Below are 26,296 nucleotides of genomic sequence, written 5' to 3' on the forward strand. Positions count from 1 at the left end.
ACCGTGGTCTGTGTAGCCCTAGGTTATACCAACAGATTTGGAAATGGCTGATAACAGGGAGAATTATCATACTTGTGTCTAAAAGTATTTTTTTTTTTATCTCCTACAGCAAAAAGATGGCACCTTCTCTGCTGGAGGATACATGCCGCCCTTACGCTTCAAAGCCCTGACCTTAGTTGTTGTGTTTGGCACCATGATCGGTGGAATTATGATACCAAATGGTAATTCACAGACCTGTTCTTAATCTAAAAGGCCGGGGTTAGAGCAGCCGTATGTCTGGTAGTATTGACAAGGTCTCACTCGGTGCTGATTACTTGCTGCGTCTCTCGCTGAAACACTAGAGGAGTCCATTGTGTTCAAATAGTATTATGGAAAAATGCACTTCCTCGTACGCTGCCAACTGTGCGGGTCCATAAGGTTTCTGATGTATGGCGGATTTTAGAAGATACTTAAGATTTTGCTGTGTTTAAAGAGATCTTCCCATCATTGACTATTATGGTGTATCAACTGGATATCTTATAAAAGTTTATCGTGGTGTTCCACTGGGGCTCCCGTTGATCACAAGGATGGGGTGCACTCAACTGTTTCTGCATCTTCCATTCACTTTAATAGAAAGTGATGTCACAAACACTTAGCTGGGAACGGGGACCAAGCAATCCACGTACTGTAAAAGTTGTGTTCTTATTTCCTTAAAGGGGTTGTCCCGCGAAACAAAGTGGGGTTATACACTTCTGTATGGCCATATTAATGCACTTTGTAATGTACATTGTGCATTAATTATGAGCCATACAAAAGTTTTTCACTTACCTGCTCCGTTGCTAGCGTCCTCGTCTCCATGGTGCCGTCTAATTTTCAGCGTCTAATCGCCCGATTAGACGCGCTTGCGCAGTCCGGTCTTCTTCTTTTCTGAATGAGGCCGCTCGTGCCGGAGAGCGGCTCCTCGTAGCTCCGCCCCGCCACGTGCCGATTCCAGCCAATCAGGAGGCTGGAATCGGCAATGGACCGCACAGAAGACCTGCGGTCCACCGAGGGTGAAGATCCCGGCGGCCATCTTCTCAAGGTAAGTAAGAAGTCACCGGAGCGCCGGGATTCAGGTAAGCACTATCCGTTTTTTGGTTTTTTTTTAACCCCTGCATCGGGTTTGTCTCGCGCCGAACGGGGGGGCTATTGAAAAAAAAAAAAACCCGTTTCGGCGCGGGACAACCCCTTTAACATAGTAACATAGTATGTTAGGCTGAATGAAGACAGCGTCCATCTAGTTCAGCCTGTTTCAACCCCTTGGCTGTGTAGAAGCACTACTGTATGACCAGCTAAACCCAGGGAGCACCATCTGTGCATAGATCTGCCAGGATGTCTATGGAGATCACCTGCAAAGAGGAATTTTTAACCGTAACACTAGCTCCCTCTAGCACTAAACACTGGATGATCTATGCTTGATAAACGATTGGTTATTCGTGTTTTTACCAGTGGAACATTTTGTTAAGATGACAAGACTTTTTCAACCTTCTGCCCATCTGTGCCAAATTGACACATGGCGGATTTTGCTCACAAATTTTTGCTAGCAAAATTTGCAATGTAATACAGTACAATGTACGTGTATAAACATTTAGGAAATCTTATCCATGTGCTGTGTAAAACTTCACACTGATTTTGAAACAACTAAGCACTAAAAAAACTTTCTGATTGTGAGGGTGATCAATGAGTGGAACAGGTTGCCACAGGAGGTGGTGAGTTCTCCTTTATCGGAAGTCTTCAGAGGCTGGACAGACATCTGCCTGGGATGATTTAGTGAATCCTGCACTGAGCGGGGGGTTGGACCTGATGACCCTGGAGATACCTTCAAACTTTACCATTATAGGATAAGCAGAATTTAAAATTTGTAGCATGTTAACTTTTTTGTGGATTTTCACAGAATTTATTCCCTTAATGTCTAGGGTGGAATCTGTGGTGAATCCGCAGTAAAATCCATATTTAGCAGATGTGGATTCTGTTGCGTAATCATTTGTGGATTTTTGAGATCTGTGGCAGAAAAATTGCACTGTGTGTGAGTCTATATCATTCATGCCTGCGGAGCTGTCCTCATCCTCATTGACCCAATGTTTTACATTAATCATACACTTAGTCTTGTTTTAGGTGGCCTTCATAGACCTTCAACTTGTGTCTTGGGGCAGCTAGTCAGTGTGAAATCGTATCACACCCATTATGTGAGTCTCCAGTCTCTTCCGCTATAGTAGTCGATGGCTTAGTCTGATGGCTTAGTCCTTCTTGCACCCAACATTAAGTTGGTCCAGTGTCCTGTCAATAAACAATACCCACGAGGCACCGTTCTCCAAGTATTGCATCAAAGACAAGTTGCAAATAAGTAAGCTTCAGTTTTGTCCATATCTTCTACACCCCACATGTGAAACACAGGGCCTGCATGCCGAATCCAGCAGCTACCTCAATTTATGTGGCCCGTGGGCCATACAGCATGCTGCTCACACAGTCTGCAGTCTGGTCCGGTGGCGGCTGTGCAGTCTGACCTCAACTTCCCCCCCCCCCCCCCAATAGCGAGGTCGATATTACTACTAAGACTACTATGGAGGTCACTAATTAATTACTACTGGGGCCAGTATAGGGGACACGTACTACTGGGGCTACGTATATAAGGGCCGCTTACTACTGAGGTCACTATTGGGGTACTATAACTACTAGGGTCACTATGGGGATCATTATTACTACTGGGGCCACCTATATAAGGGACACTTACTACTGGGGTCACTATTGGGGTACTGTACTGTGGCCACTATGGGGCTCATTATTACTGTACTACTGGAGCCACTTATATAAGGGACACTCACTACTGAGGTCACTATGGGGTTCACTTAATACTAAGGTAACGGGGTTCGTTCACACGACTGTCAGCGAATTTCAGTCGCCGCTCCGGCGTGTGTTTGTATGCATAAATACACTGCGAATCTGTGCACCCAAAAGAGAACGCAGACGGCCCATTGAAATAGTGCACAAATATGCAGTATTTGCACCAGCCCATTCACTTCAATGGCCTATTGCAATGCATAATCCGCACCAAAGTAGATCAGGCCGCGTATGCTGTGAAAAAATACTCTGATGTGAATAAACCCATTGAAATCAACAGGCATTGTTTACTGCGTATTACGCACGCAAAAATTGTGCATGTAATACGCTGCGCAAATACACTTCAGTGAAGAAGTCCATACTGTATGGTCTTAAAATTACAATCAGCCCTATGAAGACAACCATAAGGCTGATGCGGCCCCTGTTCTACGCTACACACAAGCGTGAGAACAGACGGACTCCGGCCTGTGCCAACAATTCTGGGACTTGGCTCACAAGAGGCTGGTCGGTGGATACAACACGCACTTGGCACCGGCCGTGAGTAAAATCCGTGTGGTTTTTATTTTTTCTACGATACATTGGCAGCACTGAAGTGACTCGGCTGAACAGACTTACATTTTCAAGGCAAGTCGACGTTTGCCGGACTTTGATATGTGACCCGCTTCAGAAATAACTAGTCTTTTGGTACCGGTGGTGGGTGGAGCAGGTCTAAAACCTACGAGAAGTCCCTAAACGGCGTTTACTACAAGGCCAGCAATTATCCAATCAGAACCAATGGCCAAACTGTTTCGGAACCGCAAATTGGTACATTTGATAAACTGTTTAAAGGAGTTGACCTTTGCTTATGGAAAATACTCTTTCACACGGGTGTAGGCGTTCTTGCGTTTTCTCGCCGGCGCCATAAAATCGCGTGAAAGGACTCTTTCCCCAGGATAATCAGCGTTTTCTCGCCCATTCACCCAACCGTGAGCGTGGTTTTTAGAGAAAAAATACATTGCACCCTAGAAAACCCCCGCTCGGCTTAAATCCATTGAATGACTTCTAATGCCTATATAGAGGCACCTGTAAGGTTTTTGCAGCGTTGGCCACCGCAAACATGCCTCCTCCTCCTCCCTTTTGTTTGCTGCTATTATAGAAGTCTATGGGACCCGCCAGCATATATTGGCCAAAAGATAGTTCCAGAACTATCTTTTTGCCCAACGTATATGCGTCTGCGCATATTTTGGTCGCATATGTTCCATTTTTCACTGTTCCACATTTTTACGTGTCAGAGACTGAAAATATGCCCGTCTGAATGGATCCTTAAATTCTCCAAATGGGTACTAGATTATCAAATATTTTGGATCATTAGATGGTGATAGAACAGTATCTGCAGTCTACTTGGAAGGGAAGATGTTTCCAAGCAAAGCAGCATAAAAGGAGCCTTAACAGTCCTGCGCTCCGTCTGCTGCATCTGGTTTTATGAAGTTATTATATTTTGTGTTTTGGAAACAAGTGCTCAGAATTTATGGAGTATCAGATGCAGAATTAAAGCACCTCATTTATGGGGCATCTCTGGTTCTGCATCTGGATATTTGTCTGGATCATCAGAATGCTTGTTTCCACATGTCCGATAGTCTAGCATCACATACTTCTGCATACCTATATAATATACTAGCTGATATACCCGGCTTCGCCCGAGTTAATTTGGTACTGGTGTTTATCTGGTGTTCACACGGAAATCTTATGAAGTCGTGGTTACTTTAGAGATACCGAGGAAAAACATATGTTCACCATTTTGCATAGTTCTCTGTGTTACCCAGAAAACACCACGGGAAGGTAACCATGCGACGTTTCCTTTATATAAAATGACATCAGGAAGTGAGAGAATTAGATTCCATACGTAAAATGTGGACGCTAATTCTTTTGTGCTAGAATTGAACAATCGAGGTGGGACCCATTAGCTTTTCCTATTTATGACAATCAATGCTCGTGCCAAATTTCACGTTTCTATGACACCGGAAAGTGAGATAATTAGATTCCGTACGTAAAATTTGGACGCCAATTCTTTTGCGCATAGAATTGAATAATGGAGTTGGGACCCATTAGCTTTTTCTATTTATGACATAATCAATGCTCGTGCCAAATTTCACGTTTCTATGACACCGGAAAGGGAGAAAATTACATTCCGTACGTAAAATTTGGACGCTAATTCTTTTGCGCATAGAATTGAATAATCAAGTTGGGACCTATTAACATTTCCTATTTATGACATATCCAATGCCCGTGCCAAGTTTTAAGTTTCTATGACATTGGGAAGTGAGAGATTTAGATTATGTACGTTAAATTTCGACGCCAATTCTTTTGCGCTAGAATTGAATAATCGAGTTGGGACCCAATTACTTTTCCTATTTTGGAGATAATCTATGCTCGTGCCAAAATTCATGTTTCTACGATATCGGGAAGTTGGAGAACTTTTGGCCAGTCAGTCAGTGAGGGCTTTCAGCTTTATATATATATAGACTAGCTGATATACCCGGCTTCGCCCGAGTTAATTTGGTACTGGTGTTTATGTGGTGTTCACACGGAAAATCTTATGAAGTCGTGGTTACTTTAGAGATACTGAGGAAAAAAAATATGTTAACTATTTTGCATAGTTCTCTGCGTTACCCAGGAAACACCACGGGGAGGCAACCATGCGACGTTTCCTTTATATAAAATGACATCAGGAAGTGAGAGAATTAGATTACATACGTAAAATTTGGACGTTAATTCTTTTGCGCTTAGAATTGAATAATCGAGTTGGGACCCATTAGCGTTTCCTATTTATGACATAATCAATGCTCGTGCCAAATTTCCCGTTTCTATGACACCGGAAAGTGAAAAAATTACATTCCGCATGTAAAATTTTGACGCCAATTCTTTTGCGCATAGAATTGAATAATCGAGTTGGGACCTATTCGCTTTTCCTATTTATGTCATAATCAATGCTCGTGCCAAATTTCCTGTTTCTATGACACTGGAAAGTGAGAAAATTAGATTCCGTACGTAAAATTTGGACGCTAATTCTTTTGCGCATAGAATTGAATAATCGAGTTGGGACCCATTAGCGTTTCCTATTTTGGAGATAATTTATGCTCGTGCCAAATTTTAAGTTTCTAAGGCATTGGGAAGTGACAGATTTAGATTACGTACGTAAAATTTTGACGCCAATTCTTTTGCGCTAGAATTGAATAATCAAGTTGGGACCCAATTACTTTTCCTATTTTGGAGATAATCTATGCTCGTGCCAAAATTCATGTTTCTACGATATCGGGAAGTTGGAGAACTTTTGGCGAGTCAGTCAGTCAGTGAGTCAGTGAGGGCTTTCAGCTTTATATATATATAGATAATGATCAAGCTCCCTTTTGATTTTACTTTCAGTGGAGACTATCCTGGGACTGACTGGAGCCACTATGGGAAGCATGATCTGCTTCGTCTGCCCTGCCATCATCTATAAGAAGATCCACAAGAAGGGTCTAACCTCTCAGGTTTGTGTTCCACCATCACATAGAAGGGTGCTGTGAGTATACAACCAGTACAGCAACAAGACTTGGAGACGGCATAATACTGTGTCCAGTAAGCTAGCCGAGCACTCCAGTCTCCTCGCAGTACAGATGTTACAGCCAATGCCTTATAATTCTGCCAACGAGTAGTTAATTACAGCAGTTCAGGAAGCCATCGGCCTTGACTGGCTTAGTTAAGAGACAGAGAGAAGCAGGAGTCCATGCAGGCAAGCGGAAGTTGAAAAGGGCAAATTATCAGGGCTGTGAAGAGATGAGAACCTGCGACTGTCCCTTTAATTCTTAGTGGCCCTTAATTCCAGCTGACATGTTCACTTGGTGACCCCTGAGGGCAGCGACACCTGGATCCTAGTTTAAAACTTGATGAGGAACCTTGTGAAAAGTAACTCATTGAGCAGGCAAACTTGTAAACTTTCTGGTTTAGAAGGGGTGCTTAAAACGGTTTTGCAGTTTTAGAGAATCCCTACTTGTTACAAGGTTCCCTTGGCAATAAGCTGATGACAAAGTGTCACTGCGACCCCAGGCAATCCGATGCAATCTGTGGGCAAATGGGTAGTAATTGTTAACTCTCTAGCGCCACCACAGGGCAAATGAAGTAGTACACAGTTCCCATTCAAATGAGTTATTGCCACATGGGGGGCGTTTTTTACTTCCCAAGGGGGCGGCAGGGGGGCATTGGAACGTAAAGGGGTTGTTAGGGGGGTCGTTCTGTGTTTGCCTTGTTTTGTTTTTTTTTCGTCTAGTAACAACATTTTTCAAAAAATTTGTAGCAATACCTCGGTTTTCGTCGATAATCCGTCCGAAAACAATCGGTGAAATCCCAAACTGACGAAAAACGCGGCAATTATTTCCATACAAATTACTTACATGTAATGGGAGTTGTGTGCAGCCTGCGCGCCTCTTTATATAATGTATGACGTTTATAACTCCATGACTCCGCTACAGATCAATCACACTTCATAACACTGGATAACCTACAGCACAACCTAACCCGTTATATTCCATAATGCCGCCGATTGGCTGGAACCGCTTCAAACTCTCTTGTGTGGGTCTCTGGGAGTTGTAGTCTTAGTGGACACCAAGTGTCTTTTCAGAACACTTATAAACTACAATTCCCAGAGACCCACACAATTGAAAGTTCCAGCCAGTCAGTGGCATTATGGAATCCAGCGGGGTAGGTTATCCAGTGTGATTGATCTGCAGCGGAGTCATGAAGTTATAAAAGCCATATATCGTTATGATAGAGCGACATAAGCAGTACATGCTTTATGAAAATGTCCGAGAAGAAGTAGTGCTGTCAATATTCAAATGAATCCTTGAAATACAGATTCATCCCTTTTCCTACAAACGGACAGCTTCCCTTGTGCCTCGTTTGTGAAACGGCATTTTTGACTGAAGCTATGAAGCCTTTGAGACTGAATGCATTTTTGCAAGGTGATCACTCAAAGTGGGTAAGCCCATTTCATTTTCCAAGGTTTAAAGTCAAAGTTTGAGAACCGCAGCACTGTAGGCAAGCGATTCGGAAAATCTGCTGTCAATGCTAACAAAGGCCTCCTTGCTTCCTATAGTCTCTTTATTAATAGCACAATGTGGCAAATCATATGCTATTGGGGAAACAGTTGTGTTACCCGCTCTTAAAGAGTTCACTCAGTGATCCATCGGCAGCAATTTGTTGCTAAACATTTGTGTGAGAGATCGCATTATTTTCTGCGCCATGTAATTAATGCTGTTAACAAGATAAAAGTGCACTTTTTGAACGAGCATCTTTTCCGCAAGCTCTGTCAAGACCATGACGAAGAATTCGAACGTCTACCAAGCACCGAAGTGAGGTGGCTGTCAAGAGGAAAGTGCTTACAATGCTTCTACGAACTTTTTGACACAGTAGTCGAGTTTCTTCGGCTGACTGACCCAAGCCTTTGTGATAAAATCGAACTACGATGTCTTGACGTTGCCTATCTCGCAGACGTATTTGAAAAACTCAACAAGGTCAACACAGAGCTACAAGGAGACAAAATGAATTTCAATAAGGCTAAAGGTATACTCTCTTCCTTCATTGCCAAACTGGACCTTCATATCAATAACCTGAGACGACGCGAGCTGTGCGAGTTTCCGAGTCTTCAAGAAATTGCATGTGAAGACTGAGACAAACTTCAAGATGCAGACAGACGTTTTTTGCTCACACCTCAAGCAAGCCAAAGACGACATGCAAACTAGGTTTCATGATCTACCAATGAAATACCAATGTGGGTACTCAATCCATTTTCAGCAGACACAGGAGAATTTCATCCCAGATTACAAGAACAGTTGATCGACTTGAAACACGTTACCGAAGCCCAAGAACTTTTCAACAATGTGGCTATGAATGTTTTTGGGTGAAAGTGAAGAATTCCTATCCTATCCTGTGTCAGGAAGTTAGGTTGCTCGTGTTAGCTTTACCATCTACGTACTTAGTGGAGAGGGGCTTCAGCGCAGTTCAGCAGCTCCTGGCAAAAGCAAGAAACAAACTTCAGATATGTGTAAGGCGCGACTTGAGACTCCGGTTGATGAAGATAGAACCAGATATCGCAAAATTGGCGTCCGCTCATCAGGCCCAAGGCAGCCATTAACGCCACAGATTCATTGTGGCAAACATTATTAGTAGAATTTCATGTTCTTGTATTTTATTTAGTCCTCTGACCATTAAGGTGCATCTTGCATTTTCTTTATACGTTGTACGTTTCTATTGAATGGTAATTAAATATTGTGCTATTGCTTGCTTCCCAAAAATATCTTCTGCAATAAAACCCATTTATTATCGTATCCACAATTAACCTGTTTTTAGATATTTAGAACCTACATTTTAGCAGCTAAAATTTCGCTGATCAAAATACTTCTTTGGTAATTTTTAGAGATGTTTTCACAATTAATGCTAATCTGTTTAACACTATCAAACTTTCCCCCAAAAAATATTCAGTATTTTAATTTGTTCTTTTAACTTTGTAAATAAGAGTAAACTTTGACTGGGTTTAAACTAGTAAGGCTTGGGGGGCGCTGTCCACTATCCCAATACCTAGAGGGGGCGCTGCGATGAAAAAGGTTTAGAACCACTGATCTAGAGGACCTGTCCTGCATTACACAGAATGATTAATGCTCTTTGTAACTACTCTACACAAGAGATGGAGATCCTGAAAAGATGATCCGCTCCACTCCCCCCAATTTAACGAAGAGCTCCTATAGGGTGGTTTCACACCGTGATTCAGACCTTTTAGCCCACATTTTTTTTCTCTGAAAAACCTGCTCCGTTAAAAAAAAATACACCAGAAAAAGAAATCCAAAAAATGTGTCAATGTAAAAAAAAAAAAGTGGCTAAAAAAATCACTGGTTCATTTTACATGTGTTTTTTAGGGGCAAAAACATTACACAGAAAGTGTGCAGGAAGCCTAGTGGGGTATATGAGCATGGGTTTTAGGACAACTTCTTTAATAAAAGAGGAATGCCATCCACTTAGGATCCTTATCGGTCAACCTAACCAGAAGAGCACATATACAGTCGGGGTCTCTTGTCTCTCCACCATGTAATGCCTCATTTTCCCCAAGGAGGCTCTGTAGAGAAATTGAATAGGCACTGCTTGTCTATCCCCTCAGTTATAGCTGACTGACTGCAGGGAGTCCCAACAGCAGGACATCCTGCTTATTGCTTGTGGACTGTTTTAACAAAAAAAAAACATTGGAATTGCTGTGTATGCTGTAAGATATCCCACAGATCTGAGGAAGGGGGTTTTTTTGGAGGGGACGTTGGGGAATCCACTTTCAGTCCTCCAGGAGACCCCACATTGATTCAATCCCAAAACATCTGAACCACGCATTAATTGATCACCCTAGTACTTGGCCATGTCTTTTTCCAAGCCCCTTCCACCCCTTTATTACATATATCCCGGTGACACTTGTGGGAGCCGCTCAGTTGGTATTTCAGGCAGTGCTCTTCTAGGGCCCCCAGCAGGCACAGGGTGAAAGTGTCTTTGTGCTCCATTGACCTTAATTTACCTCCACATCTCATTTGCAAGAAGCAGCAGCTATAAAGGGAAATCACTGCTACCGTCTTAGGAAATTTAGGTCGGGTTACTAATAGCTCTCTGTCCTGGTTACTTGATAGGAGCGCAGACCTAAGTAAGGGGCAGCAAGAGTAAAGAAAGCACTAGAGGCAGTGATTAACCCTTCATTGAGCTGGGTGAGACCTGCTTCAGTATGCCTACTCCTTTGTCCAGGATGTAGATGATATTGAGGTCAGTAGGTGCTTCCTGTTTTATTAGATCAGCCATGTGACTTCCTGTAACAGATGGTGTCATGGCATTAAATGCAAACTGACCTCAAAATAGACAATTCTGCAAATTACTAAACCAGACTAGCATTAGGGTGAAGTATTGCTGAAGCGCAGTGGCATCAGAAAATGACCTATTGTACTATATATATATTTTTTTACATTTTTATTCTTAGATTTTTATAAAAATATATTTTCAATATTGTGATCTCTATTTATAAAAAGCCCCCCCCCCCCCCCTTAAAATCCTACATCTTTCATACTGACCATTAAACTTGATTATAATCGGACAGTTCCTGTTCTGTAGAGAGCACTTTATTGGTCATCTTATCATGAAAGGTAACATCCACAATGAAAGGTGTTACCTACTATAGATAACATAGAATCCAATATTTATAATGGGTGATGGTCACAGCTTACCTCCTCCCCCTCCCTACACCATGACCAATGCACAGCTTATAGAGTATGTCTAGGAGAGTATCCCATAGAAGACAACGAGTTTTCTATCGGAGACTGTTTAGCTCATGTTGATCATGTGAATGACCCATGAGACTGATGTAAAGCATATTACTGCAGCCAAGCAAGGTGGACACCCGCAAAATTGTTTAAAAACAAAAGAATAAAAAAATCTACACTAAAGGCTCATTTACACTTAAGGACAATCTTTCAAACGATTGAAAGATTGACCGTTCTAGTGATCATTTTGCATAAAGTACTAATGGACACGACATCCGTCAGGAAATAACTTCCAAATCCCAGACTAGCCCTGACCCTAGTCTTGTCATCACTGCATCTGGATCCTGCTCACTGTCTGTACTCAGACCAGCGACAGAGGAAGAAGTCTCCAAATTGCTTTCCTCTGCTCGCCCGACCACCTGCGCTAGCGACCCTCTCCCCTCACGCCTTCTCCGATCCCTCTCCCCAGTGGTCCTCTCCCATCCCGCCACTATATTCAACCTCTCTGACCTCTGGCATCTTTCCCTCTTCTTTCAAACACGCCATCATATCCCCACTGCTAAAGAAGCCGACTCTTGACTCCACTGACGCTGCCAACTACCGACCAATCTCCAATCTCCCCTTCATCTCCAAACTACTAGAACGCCTAGTTTACTCCCGTCTTGTAAGCTATCTATCAGAGCACTCTCTCCTCGACCCCCTACAGTCCGGCTTCAGACCCTAACACTCGCCAGAAACTGCCCTTACAAGGGTATCAAACGACCTCCTCAAAGCCAAATTGAGGGGCGATTACTCCCTACTGATCCTCCTTGACCTCTCCACAGCATTCGACACTGTCGACCACAAACTCCTCCTCAGTATGTTTCGCTCCATCGGCCTAAATGACGCTGCTCTCTCTTGGTTTTCCTCCTACCTATCTGACCGCTCATTCAGCGTCTCCTTTGCTGGCTCCACCTCCCCTCCTCTTCCCCTTGCTGTTGGGGTCCCCCAGGGCTCGGTCCTCGTCCCCCCTCCTTTTCTCCATCTACACAGCCCCTATTGGACAGACCATCAGGAGTTTTGGCCTCCAATACCACCTCTATGCTGACGACACCCAGCTATACACCTCTTCCTGTGACATCTCTGCATCTTTCCTCCAAAACATCACCGACTGTCTGTCTTCTTGTCTCTCACACTATGTCCGCTCTCTACCTAAAACTAAACCTTTCTAAAACTGACCACCTGGTATTTCCACCCTCCACTAACCACCCTCATCCTGACATCTCCATCTCAGTGTGTGACGCCACCATAACTCCTAGACAGCATGCCTGCTGCCTTGGGGTCATAGTCTATCATTTACCCCCTACATCCAATCTCTTGCCCGAACATGTCAGCTGCACCTCAAGAACATCGCAAGAATCCGCTCTTTTCTCACCGCAGACACACTAAAAATGCTTATCGTTGCCCTCATTCATTCACGGCTCGATTATTGCAACTCGTTGCTTATCGGCCTCCCCTGCACCAGACTCTACCATCTCCAATCCATCCTCAATGCGTCAGCCAGGCTCCTCTTTCTGTCCAGCCGCTACTCGGACGCCTCAGCCCTGTGCCGGTCACTGCACTGGCTGCCCATTAAATACAGAATTCAATTTAAACTTACTACCTCCATCCACAAAGCCCTCCACAGCGCAGCGCCCCCCTATATCGCCTCCCTCATCTCAATTCATCACCTAGCCCGGGCCCTCCACTCCGCTAACGAAACTAGACTGCACACCCCTCTAATTCGAACTTCTCATTCCCACCTCGAAGACTTCTCCAGAGCAGCACTGGTCCTCTGGAACGCACTACTAAAGGCTACCCGAGCAATCCAGGACTCGTAGAACTTCAGGCGTGTTCTAAAAACGCACCTCTTCAGGGAGGCATACTGCATTCCCTAAGCAAACCCCTCTGTACTCTGCCTGATAACATGCTTCCTGACCTACTGACTGCAATCCTTGCCAGCCATCATCAACTACCCTTGCAGTCATACCGATTCTGCCGCCACACGGCTAAATGTCTGACCATTGTCTGTGTATAGCATTCCTCTCACTCCACCGCGCCATACCGTGCACATCTCCAGCCCCTTTACCGTCTATCACCCCATTACTTGTAGTATGCAAGCTCGTTGGAGCAGGACCCCCTATTATTTCCATCAACTGATTACTATATAACCGTGGTTCTATAATTTTTGTACTTTTTGTCTTTCTGTATTCCCCCTGTTTATGTAAGCGCTGCGGAATATGTTGGCGCTATACAAATAAAGATGATTATTATTATTAGCACTTTATCAGCTTTATTTGCATGTACATGAGCCTCCAGCAGCTGTTTGCAAGTCCCAGCATGTGGTCTGGACTTTGCACTCTTTGCACAGGACACTGTGTTCACATGTGAGCTGTCAGCTGAGTACAATGTAATAAGCTGCTCCCATGGAGAACACTACGTGCGGCCCCTGCTGTCTCTCTCAGGCTGAACAATGGATGTTATGCTCACCTAAAAATCATTGTTCAGCTGAAGAGTGAAAAATGGGAGCATTTACACGCAATGATTATTGCTCCAAAGCCATCGTTTGAACGAATTTTGAGCGATAATCGTTGCATGGAGATGGGGCTTTAGACAGTGAAAAATTTTCCGGTATTCTAATTGTTTTTTTTTATTTTCCATTTTTAATGAGCTTACTGAGTGAAAAGAATATATAGCTGAATACATTCCCTTTAAGTGGATATCCTTTTTAACGAAATGCCTGTATGTAGTTATGAATGGTTTCATGTAATGCAGTCACATGACCAAAATTACTTCTTCTCTGATGATTTCTAGAAGGATTACTGGAATATAAATACAATTTGTAAGCCTTGGGAAATGCTAGTAAGCTTCATTTTTTAAAGGGACATTGCAGTACCCCAATGTGACTATTAAATAGGAAGTAATGCTTTGGTGGATTTGTTTTCTAAGGGGTAGATCTGATATGTTCATGCTGATTCAAAGCTATGCTATAAGCAGCCTATGGGTGGTGCTGTTGCTCACCAGGGGTTCTTTTCTATTCATATATAGTTTATCTTTGGAGTTGGCCTTGTGATTTTGGTTATCAGCACTTATGCAACTTTGACCGTCCCAGAGGAGCCGCCTCCACAAATAAAATCAGATGTGCAGGGGAGAGAAGGGTTCAAAGAGGCAGAGCCGGAGCAGAACCTTCCCAAGATATCAGGTGAGTTCTCCCAAGCAGCATTACTGGAATATCAGCTTTGATCTATTGTTTTTACAATAATTCTGCATGGTCGCAATCAGAAATCTTTGTGACTGTTTGCTTGTATTAAAGGGAAAGACATATAAAGTATTTATCTATAAGATAAATGCACCTGGATTCAGACAACCGTAATGACAAGGGGAAGAAAGTTTCCTTGGGACTAGGTAGTGAAGCGGTGAATGTCTTTAGCTGTGGTGGTGGAGGGTAGAAGTGTGGGTGTATATCTTCCAGTGTGATTGGTCCCTTGTCTTTGCAGCAGAAGCATGCTTAAAGGGGTATACTGGTCATTATTTTTCTTTTTTAAACTGACGACCTACCCCCTGGATAGGCCATGTGTAATTGATTGGGGATGCACCCCTCGGGACCCCCATCCATGAGCTGATTGGCTGGTCCACTGTCAGTGCAGTGGGGCCAGCAGTCCATCATCTGTGGACAGGGTAAAAAATGAAGGTACCAGCTTCACTCCTATTGAGATCAATGGGAGCGCCGCGCTTCTATTACACTTTCTGCTCCTGTTCTGGGCAGAACCAGGCATGTAGTCCTGTCCGTAACAGGAAGTGGAATAGAAGTGCGGCGCTGCCATGAATTTCAATGGGAGTGAAGTCTGCGCTTTCACTTTCTTCTCTGTCCTCTTATGATGGCAGTGCAGCGTGCCGGACAATCAGCTGATGGACGGGGATCCCGAGCATTGGATCCACATTTCCAGAGGATAGGTCATCAGTTAAAAAAAACTTTAACCCCTTCCTGCTCCAGGACGTACATTTACGTCCTGGAATGTCGAGGTATGTATGCAGAGAGGTCGCTTTCAGCACCGCGCTAATCACAGTACAACATTCCCATTGTTTCCAGTTGGACCGCTCACGCAGGTGCAGACATCTGCTCGATTTTTCAAGCGGTGCATGTTCTATTTTTTGGGGGGGCATTTCAGCGTTTTTAAGCACTGTGCGTCACCCATTGAAATGAATGGACAGAGTTTACAACTTGGTGCCGCGTTTTTGACAGCGCTAAACTCTCTAGCTACACTATGTGGAGGGGAAAAAAGCAATACTCGCCTAGCAGGCGCCGTCTGGGTCTCTACCACTGCCCTCCGGTGTTCCTGCAGGCTTCAATGCAGTTGCCAGCCTCCGACAGAACATCTCTTGCTAGTAACAGGTATAGAAACCCCCCAATAAATGGCTGTGATTGGTGCATTGAGCGCAGGCTCTGATTGGCTCTGCTGGATCAGCCAATCAGAGTAATCTCTTGCTGGTGGCGGAGTTTTAAATCCTCATTACCACAAAGAAATCTTCTGTCGGAGGCTAACAACTGCACAGAAGCCTGCAGGAACACTGGAGAATAGCAGGAGGGACCGGGACAGTACCCACTAGCTGAGTATTGCTTTTTTTTTTTTCCGGCTTCCTTGGCTGCGTTTTCAGCTGTGACCATTTAGAGTTGCACTATTTGCAGTTGCCTAATATGTTTGTGCACTTCCAGCTACAAATAACAGTTTTTTTTCCCCAGACATATTTATTCATGGCCTCTTTAGGATAGGCTGTCAATATTTGATCGGTGCCGGTCTGACAGCCAGCATGCATCCACACCGATCGGCTAGGTGGAAGGTCTGTATCTCCATTGTTTATCCTGGTATATTGCCAGGATACATAGTTGTGGCTGTGCAAGGTATTGCAGCTCACTGCAGATCAATTGCATTCAAGCAATACCAGGCACAGCCACAAATGTTTGTGTAGTGTTGTGTCTGGGTAAACCTTGATGGTGGGGTCAGGGCACAGCAAGTTGGAACCCAAAAAAGGAACGCAGAGCCCCTCCCTCTGCTCAGTACACATAACCTTAAAGGGCATCCCCCAAAGCAGGCCGGCCTTATTATGGAGTATGATCTTGCAGACCTTCTTAGATCTGTTTGTCTTACACACAGTCTGTTTATGCCGGGTGGTTAGACACGCTGTGTGGGAACGGGACATCTTCTCATTGTTTGTGGCCACAGGTCTTAAAATATCCAGAGGTTTCTTTCACAGCTGATCTATAATGCGGTTCATGTGAGATTAGGCTTGCAGACTAATTATAACGAGAGACACAAGGACACAATGTTGATGTAAGGAGCATTGGGGATTCTTCTGGTTTCAGATCAGTGTTTATGATCAAGGTTTTCCAGCTGCTTCCTGAAATTGTGCAGAATACAGCGAGGAAACCGGGGTCAGAGCCGCTACCTGGATATCCTCAAATAGTCCTGCGGAGAACGCCAGGGGAAATCACTTGTGTCCTGTTTATCCCCCAACAATGTATCTCAGGCTGGTGATTATTAGATCTCTCTATGTAATGACTTAGTGACACTTACAATGCCTTGTGAAAGTTTTCACCCCCCTTTGGTATTTTTCCTGTTTTCTTGTAATACAACCTAGAATTAAAATGGATTTTAATTTAGATTTTATGTAACTGACAAAATAGTCCGAATTGTTACAGTGGAAAGAAGAAAAATCCCTTTTTAAAAAAATGCATAGAAAAGGAAAAGTTATGCGTGCCTGTACATCCAACCGTTTGCTTGAAACCCCCAGGAGTGCTATTACATGGCAGCGTTTCTCCCCCACAATACACAGGCAGAGAAATGCAGCCTTTGCCCAACACATGGACTCGTCATAGTGATTGAACCGAGGAGTCTAGGCTTCGGCAGCAACCAGCGTTACTCCACCTGTGGTTGGCAGGGGTAAAATGCTTGTGTAAGAGAGTACCCAAATTGAGGTCTGGTTGTACTAATTAACTTCAGAATTCACATAATTAGCTGACTTAGCGCCCCCCCCCCTTCGTGTGCACTCACATAATGTCAGTATTAATAAATCTTTTGTGAAAGGCCCCCCTTAAAGGGGTTGTCCCGCGAAAGAAAGTGGGGTTATACACTTCTGTATGGCCATATTAATGCACTTTGTAATGTACATTGTGCATTAATTATGAGCCATACAGAAGTTATTCACTTACCTGCTCCGTTGCTGGCGTCCCCATCGCCATGGTGCCGTCTAATTTCAGCGTCTAATCGCCCGATTAGACGCGCTTGCGCAGTCCGGTCTTCTCCCTGGTGAATGGGGCCGCTCGTGCCGGAGAGCTGGTCCTCGTAGCTCCGCCCCATCACGTGTGCCGATTCCAGCCAATCAGGAGGCTGGAATCGGCAATGGACCGCACAGAGCCCGCGGTGCACCATGGGAGAAGACCCGCGGTGCATCGTGGGTGAAGATCCCGGCGGCCATCTTGCTAAGGTAAGAAAGAAGTCGCCGCAGAGCGGGGATTCGGGTAAGTACTAAACTGTTTTTTTTTTTTTTAACCCATTCCTTGTGTTTGTCTCGCGCCGAACGGGGGGCCTATTGAAAAAAAAAACCCCGTTTTGGCGCGGGACAACTCCTTTAATACAACACCATTAAGAAGGGACATGAAGACCAGGGAGCTCTGCAGACCCTAAAAAAAAAAAGCTGTGGAGAAGTGTAGATCAGGGTTAGATTGTAAAAATATCCCATAGAGCGCTACTAAATCCTTAACACAATGGAAAGAATATGGCACAACTACAAACCTTACAAGAGAAGGCCGCCCGCCAAAACTCAGACCAGGCAAGGAGGGCATTAATCAGAGATGCAACAAATATCCTGATAACTCTTAAGGAACTCCGAAGAGCCACAGCGGAGATGGAAGTAGCTGTCCGTAGGCCCACTATAAATCCTACACTCCACACAGTGAGCCTTTATGGAAGAGCAGTCAGAAAAAGTCCATTGCTTAACTAAAACATAAGGAGATACGTCTGGAGTTCCCCACGCAGCCTGTGGCCGACTCCCTAACAGAAAAAGGGTCTGTGGTCAAATAAACTAAAACTGAACTTTTTGGTCATCATGGGAAATTCTGTGAGTGGTGAGAACCCAGCACTTCCATCACCCCAAGAACACCATTCCTACAGTTAGGCGCGGCGTTGGCAGCATCATGCTAGGCGGGTAATTTTCATCAGCAGGAATCAGAAAACTGGTCAGGATTCAAGGAGGGATGGATGGCCGTAAATACGGACCAATTCTTGAGGAAAACTGGTTTGTCTGCCAGAGATTTGAGACCGGTATGGAGATTCACCTTCCAGCAGGACAATGACCCGAAACATACTGCTCTCGCTACACTAAAGGTATCTAAGAGAACACATGGACATGTCTTGGGACGGCCTAGTCACAGCGCAGACATCAACCCAACAGAGTCTGTAGCACGACATGAAGACTGCTGGGCGCCAACACAACCCACCGAACTGGAAGAATGAATGAAAATCCCAGTGTCTAGATGTTGTAAGCTAATAGAGACTCACTCCAGGAGACTTGCATCTGTAAGGTGCCACAAAGTATTGCTTTTCAGGAGGTGAATACTTATGCACACTCAAGTTTTTTTTTTGTTTGTTTTTTTTTTACTGTGACTCAAACATTAATTAAAAAAAAAATTGTACTTCAGTGGTTGTCATGTTATGTAAATCAAATTAGTACAACCCTCCCCACCCACCCCTCCCCCCAAAAAAGAAAAAAATCTATTTTGATTCCAGATTGTATTGCAACAAAACAGCAAGACACCAAGTGAGTGAACAGTTTTGCAAGACACTGTATACTGGTGGTATTGGTCTATATCGCTCCTTGATGACACTACAGGCCAAAAGCGTTACTAGGATATTATTCAGAGGGTAAAATCCATACAGGCCAAAGACCAAACTGTTAGTAAGTGATTTACTCAAGATTTCTTAGTAAGGAATCCCACTTTCCTCATCCAGGCTTCTCTCTTCTCAAGCTTCAACTTTCTGATGACTACACCATTTGTCCTCCATTTCCAAATGTCAATATGGATATGACTCTAATGTGTAACCCTCCTCTTATGGATGGGAATCATTGGCACTAAGAAGAAGACAATGGAGCCTGGACTTTCATGATATGATATAGTGAATCCTGCACTGATCAGGGGGTTGGACCCAATGACCCTGGAGGTCCTTCCAACTCCCACCATTCTATGATTCGCCAAATCGCCGCCCGTGTAAAAACTAAGTTAAAAAAGTAGCCTTGTTGCTCAAGAGGAGCCAATCAGAATTTAGCTGTTGTTTTGTACAGTGCCAGCCATGGGGCAGATTTTTGAAAACTGCCTAAGGGAAAAACTGTCTTTCTACATAGCAACCAATTACACAGGTTGCCACGGGAGGTGGTGAGTAGTTCTTCAGTGGAAGTGTTCAAGCAAAGGCTGGACTGGGATGATTTAGTGAATCCTGCACTAAGCAGGGGGTTGGACCAGATAACACTGGAGGTCCCTTCCAACTCTACCATTCTACGACACTGCAGCTTTCATGAATGAAAGCTATGCCGTGATTGGTTGCTATGGACAACAATTTTTTTTCGACAGTTTAATAAATATTCCCCCTTGCCTCTGGTTGCTTAGTGCAGAAATGCTTAGTTTTTGGATAAACAAACAGTCTCTTCTTCTGTCTGCTTTAATAAAAAATTGCATTCCACATAAAATAATCTTGGAGCTTCTTTTCTTTGAGCTCTGCATTAAGCAGTCCCTCTGTTATTCCTCCTGGAAATATGAATACATTGACAGCAGGGTGTTAATATTCCCCTTGTCAATGCGGCGTGTCCCTACAGTCTGACACTGCCCAATCAGTGCTGACGGTGTCCCGAAGTAATCCATCCTGCAGTATTGTTAAACTTGATGAGAAGAGAAGAGTACGTCAAAACCTCTTTGAAAATGGGGAACTGAAATGTCCAATAAGATGTCCACCTACAGTTACAATTTTAGAACATGTAAATAAATCTACATAAAAAGTCAGTTTGTATTACCGTATTTATCTGATTCCTGAGTTGACAACCAGTATTATATTCAAAAGTTTCATTCACCACACTGTTGGCTTCACAGCTGAAATCGCATAATTTTCCTTTCTCCCGTTTACAGTCCAGAAACCAAATGTGGAAGAAGCAGCAGATGACCGTGACAAACCCAAGCTCCCACCAAAGCAGGTCGAGGAGGAGCAGCCCCAGATTAAAGGACCTATAGACGTTCCACAAAAGGAGGAGGGAAAAAGGAAACAGCAAGAAGTACAACTTGACCGACCTGATCAAGGTACCCCCCATTATGTCCATTGAAATACCAATTCTGGAGTAATTTAAGTATAGATCTCTCATACTGTGCCTTTTCTTTAGTATTCCTAGTGGAAACATGAATAAAGTTTTAACTTGGTTTTGCCATTCCACTTGTCAGTGCGTCCCTACAGTGTCCCACTATTGGTCTGTGTTGGACTAGGTAGGGACACATCTTATTGACTAGGGGAATGGTAACACCCAAACTGTCACTTCATTACATAAAAATTAATAACTTTGAAAACCCCTTTTAAATTCTAAATTCCTCTGTGGTGCTGCTACACAGGAATTGAACACTGGCTGCCAGGTTTCCCAAGGCTAATCACTGGTGATCCCAGCAGCAGGGAACCCTTTTAACAAAAAACACATCGTTCATAGTGGAGAATTTCACCGAAAAAAAAATAAAAATCCCCAGTATCTATAAATACTTGAGTCGTTATCCACTTTTCAGCCTTTTACCCCAGCACTGTGATCAAACTGGGGTTCCAACTACTGAAAAAGTAATCAATAGGTGTTAGAAGAAATACGGTTATAGACTCCCTTTACACCTTACACAACATGCTTGTTAATCATGCAGTAGTGCCTTCCTGAGATCCCTTTTTACTTCATCTGGTCACCAGGTATTGCCATCCCAGTTGGTGAAGCTCATAGACATGAACCTCCTGTCCCACGAGATGAAGTTCATGTAGATGAGCAGAAGGACCAGGAAGAGTCTGAAGAGAAGAACCTACCAGATGCTGAGGTTGGTGTTGGTCCAAAGGATGAAAAACGGGAGGAAAAAGAAGTAAAACCTGAACAAAAAGAGCAGCAACCAGTAGAAATGGAGGAGAAAGACCATGACCCAGCTCCTCAGCAGCCCCCACAGCAGGAAGGCGTACGTAAGCAAGAGGGAGAAAAGATCCCAGTAAAAGAAGACCAAGACGTCCAGCTAGTGGGTGAAGAAAAGCAACCAGCTCAGAAAGCCGATGATGCGGATAACCTCAAGAACATAAAAGTCGTAGCTGGAGACCCACCAAAAATTGATCTTGCCTTGGTCGAGAAAGCCCTTGAGAAACAGCTTAGAGAAGGTAAGGAAGAGGAATGTTGACACTTGCTTCACCCAATTACAGCCAAGTGCTGTACAGGTATGGTGCGTGGTCCGGGCTTTAAACCTGTTTGCATTGTAAATGTACAGTAACTGTTCAAAGCTTCTGCAGTCTAGTAGTAGCTGTCCGGTGCCCACCCATCTGAGACAGCCTGGGACCCCAAAGGGCTTCAGTCTTCTCTCTTGCAGCATGTAGCTGTTAGAGGCAGTGCCATTTTCTCTCTTGTACCTGATGATCATTGGATCACTAATAAACGGTTGGCTGGCACACACTGTAATTTTTTTGAATGCTCATAAAATTTATTTGGACAGTCCAGAGGATCACATAAGGCAACGTTTGGGCTCAAATGCCCTTTATCAATCATATGAGGAAACTTGAAATATTAGGGGTTTTAGGTAACGGAATTCAGCCTGGATATGGCTAACATCCAAAAGTGAATACATAAAAAAAAGTCGTGTGACACGATATGAAAAAGCTAGCTGGTGCTGTGGTCCCCCCTTTTCATTCCATGCCATAGGACTTTTATTTTGACTGCATTCGCTCTTGGATGTTAGCCATATCCAGGCTGATTTCTGTTACCTATAACCCCTAATATTTAAAGTTTCCTCATATGCTTGATAAAGGGCATTTGAGCCCAAACGTTGCCTTATGTGATCATCTGGACTGTCCAAAAAACTTCTATGAGCATTCAAAAAAAATTACAGTGTGTGCTGTCCAATTGTTTATTTCTGGGACACTATACCACATTCCACCTGCATGAGGGGGTGCTACCAAACGCAGTTTTGATCATTGGCGCCCCTCTGGCATGGCAGAGGTGCTGGGTTCTAACAAAGATGAACCCTGCCAGTGACTGCCACCACTTACAATGAAAAACTGCGAAAAAGAAAAAAAAATAAGGGAATTGTAAATGTCCCCAGAGGTCTTTTATGATGGGACATATATGTTGAAAAAATATACAAAGATAAGCGAGAAAGCGATAGAATCTAAAGCACAAAATATATTAAAGGGGGTTTCCATGAAAATACTATTGATGACCTATCCTTCGGGATCGGTCATCAATGGTTGATCGACTGGGGCGCAGGCTTGGGACCCCAGCTGATCAGATGCCTGCTGACAACACCGGTATACATTGGGGTCGGAGAGGAAGCCGCTGCTCTGACCTCTGTGTAGTGGCGATAGTAGCTGCAGCTCTCAATGAAATCATTGGGATCCCAACCTGCAATTACAAGCACCGTCCACTACATGGGTCGGAGCAGCGGCTTCTACTTGACCCCAGTGTATACCAGCGCTGTCAGTGAGTGCCCGAACAGTTGATTGTTCGGGGTCCCGAGCGATGGGCCTTGAATGGTCAACGATTGTTAACCAATCCTGAGGATAGGTCATCACTAGTATTTTCGTGGAAAACTCCTTTGAAGAAAAACACGACTCATGTTAACTGAAACCGTTGCCATAGCCACTCCGTAATCTGAGACAATAAGTTACAGCAAAACAAAATAATGACTGCTGGTAAAACAAAGAACTATAAAACCGATTTAATATATTGTACACATTGCAGCTAATAAACTGCATTACTACAACTCTATGCGTGAAGGCAAAAAGAACCCCCCCCCCCCCCCCCAAAAAAATAACTGGTAGCCCAAAAGTGAAGGTTGCCAAAACACCACGTGTGCAACAGATCTGTGTACAACGGGAAAAGCTGTACAATAACTTAAAATTCACTTTTGTGTTTTGGTGCCCTGTATGCAAAACAACCCACCCTGACTCGAGCGCCCCAAGTCACACGGCCCCCTCTTTCGCTTGACTGCCCCCTCAGGTCACAGAGTGCAAGCAGTGCTGAAATCTATGGCGCCTGCTTATTTTCCATATTTTGGTGACAGAATCCCTTTTAAAAAGTGTGATCATTTACAACTGAATCACTCTGCTGGTTAAGGGGTTAAACTGGATTCCCCATTTGTGTTGGTCTCTCCCATCACCGCCATAAGGCCTTTTTAGCAGACCCCCCCATTTAACAGATTTGATGGGGTGATCTGTGTACAGCTTTGTTCTGGACGTCCGTCATGTTCTGCCCCGTAGCCCCCCCCCCCCCCCCCCCATGTGTCGCACTGAAGGACATTGCTTATACGGGATGTTAGAGCAGAGCATGACTTTGGGGGTCTTCCAGTTATCAGTCATGCATATAAAGCAGATGATGCTGCCATATCGGCCCACTGAAGCTATGAAGCTGGGCACCTTGCCAAAGTGGGGCGAGAGGAGCGTGCAAACCGTGCAGAAAGTAACCCGGAAATCTACGGCCAACTAAATCGCTGTGAAATTGGAGGCATTTATTAGAAGATGTCAGCGGCTTTGTGAGCCGCTGTCGTAGAGGTTCCTATACGGTTTGGCTGTATTTATAAACGGAAATTAGCCATTTTCCGATTCCTAGCAGCAGCCAAGACTGCTTTTATACTGAATGGTCAGCATTCCAAAAAATCGTTTAAATGAGCGAAAGACAATCGTTTAGTCTAAATGTGTGAAAACGACGACCGATAAATTATTTGCTTTTTGCTCCTCGTTTATTTTATGCAGGTATAAAAACCATCGTTGGCTCGTTCACCTACCGGTTAAATTAAACCGCGCTCGTTCAGTCCGTCTCGTTAAGGGTGCTTTTAGACGAACCGATTTATCATTTGAACGAATGAGTGATGTCACCGTCATCTCGTTGGCTCGTGTAGCCGGTCTACGCAGGCACATGCATCATTGGTTCGTTCACTTATCGTTTGGGGTAACCAGCGCTCGTTCGGTCCCTTTCAGTTACTAATACAGCAAATGTGAATGACTGAAAGGTTCTCGAAACAACGATGTATCTGCTGTATAAATGGGCTGTACGAGAGCGAACGAGCCGGCGGTGACGTCACTCCCTCGTTTAGACAATACATCGACTCGTGTAAAAGCAGCCTTATCCTCACCAAGCACTTCTGTCTGTTTATGGGCACCTTGGTAGACGGTTCTAGTTGGCACACAGACGGGCGGGGCTCTGATCCTGCCAGCCTGACCTCAGTGTTGGTAGAAGTGTTGAGCAGCACCCAAAACTCTGCTTCAAGGGCTTGTACAGTAGGCACGTCTGCCCTGACTGCTGGTGGGTGGTCATATGGGTGCCTATATTTATAGCGCCCTGTCTCATGGCTGGTATAGAATGGTGAATGGATTAGGCGTCTTTAGGCTTCTGGAACCTTTCCATAGATAAACACTCTGTAATATCATCTTAAACTGTATAACGTTCCATGCCGCAGCTATTGAAGGAGAATGCTGTAGCACTCTTTCATCAGCAGGGGGAGCTCTGCTTCATGACATTAAAGCGCATCTTAATGCTGCACATGAACAAGATTAGATGCACATAGAATAGAGCCAGTGTGTTCTGAATGTGACCTTTTCATTGCCTTTTCCAGATGAGAAGAAAGAGCGAGCACCGGGCGACACGGGATTGGAGCAGCGAGATGTGAGAAATGTCGAGAATAAGGCTGGTGAAAACCAAGAAGGTTGGTGCTTTTCTCTGAACCTGCCCTGCCATGAAAGGTTCAGCCTTGTGAGAAGGTTTCCACATTGCCGAGCATGACTATGGATCACACAGTTCTGCTCGGCCACCGTGAGGTCACTCGAAACGAAACTTCATTCTGTTACTCCGAGTTAGAAATTACATCTTAGAAGCCAGAAATTATTCTAAGGCTGGGTTCACACAGGGCGGATTCCCGTCGGAAATCTCGCGGTTTGGTCGCAGCAAAAACCGCGAGATTTCCGCCGGGAGAACCGCCGCGGCGTGAAGTGGCCCGGCCGCTTGCTTTTCCGTTGCAGCCGATGCTCCCATAGAGGAGAGCGCGGCCGCGACGAAAATAAACAAAAAAGGAAAGGTAAATAGACATGCTGCATCTTCTGAAACCGCGGCTGCGGCCGGGCTTACCGCAGCGGATTGGCCGTCCCGTGTGGACGAGGTTTCTGAGAAATCTCGTCCACATGGCTGGCTAATCCCGAGATTAGCGGCCGCGGGCGGATTTGCCATGGCCAAATGCCGCGCGGCAAATCCGCCCTGTGTGAACCCAGCCTAAGAGTAAAACCTAGAAATGAAATAAGGGTGCAGACTGGAAGAGGTACATGGTCTTTTTGTGCTGTCAATCTTCTATATTTTATCTGTTACTGGAAAGGCTGGAGGACAACAAAAATGGCTGCCATTATAGCTTCCACAGGAGTGGTCACCCAGCTTTCCTAGACTCCCGTGTCGCCGATCCGGGTCTCCTCTCTGACGTCACGTTTATAGGCTTCCCCAGCAAGATGTCACAGGCGCTGCAGCCAATGACAAAGCTCAGCGATCATTGGATTGTCCAAGTTATTTTGGCTACAGCTTCATAGCAACAGACAAGGGCTTAGTGAGTAGAAACTTAAAACTCGCACTCCTTAGGAAAGTGTGCCTAGAGTTCTAGGCGTTAGCATTCAAACACCTGTCCAGCACTTGTAGCCGGGCTGCCACATTCCTTGCTGCCAGGACATGAAATTATGGATTTGTAGATCAATTCTACATTATTTTGTTAAATGAAAAGAATATGCAGATTTGTCCCCTCATGAATGGTACACATTTGCATGACTAATCAAGAATAGAACTACTATAATACTACCCCCTATGTACAAGAATAGAAGTACTATAATACTGTCTCCTAT

General features: G+C 44.4%; 1 protein-coding gene across 2 annotated transcripts in view; it reads left to right on the forward strand.

Moving 5' to 3' along the window:
* SLC38A10 (solute carrier family 38 member 10) overlaps positions 1–26,296 on the forward strand; it is a 76,357-nt gene that overhangs the window by 43,005 nt on the left and 7,056 nt on the right. For both annotated transcript variants that reach the window (XM_066586954.1, XM_066586955.1), the window contains exons 9-14: positions 110–221; positions 6,259–6,365; positions 14,217–14,370; positions 20,341–20,508; positions 21,146–21,592; positions 25,036–25,125. In XM_066586954.1, coding sequence (XP_066443051.1) covers positions 110–221; positions 6,259–6,365; positions 14,217–14,370; positions 20,341–20,508; positions 21,146–21,592; positions 25,036–25,125 — 1,078 coding nt within the window. The remainder of the gene's footprint in view (positions 1–109; positions 222–6,258; positions 6,366–14,216; positions 14,371–20,340; positions 20,509–21,145; positions 21,593–25,035; positions 25,126–26,296) is intronic.

This window comes from Eleutherodactylus coqui, chromosome 13, assembly GCF_035609145.1.
Source record: "Eleutherodactylus coqui strain aEleCoq1 chromosome 13, aEleCoq1.hap1, whole genome shotgun sequence".
NCBI lineage: Eukaryota > Metazoa > Chordata > Amphibia > Anura > Eleutherodactylidae > Eleutherodactylus > Eleutherodactylus coqui.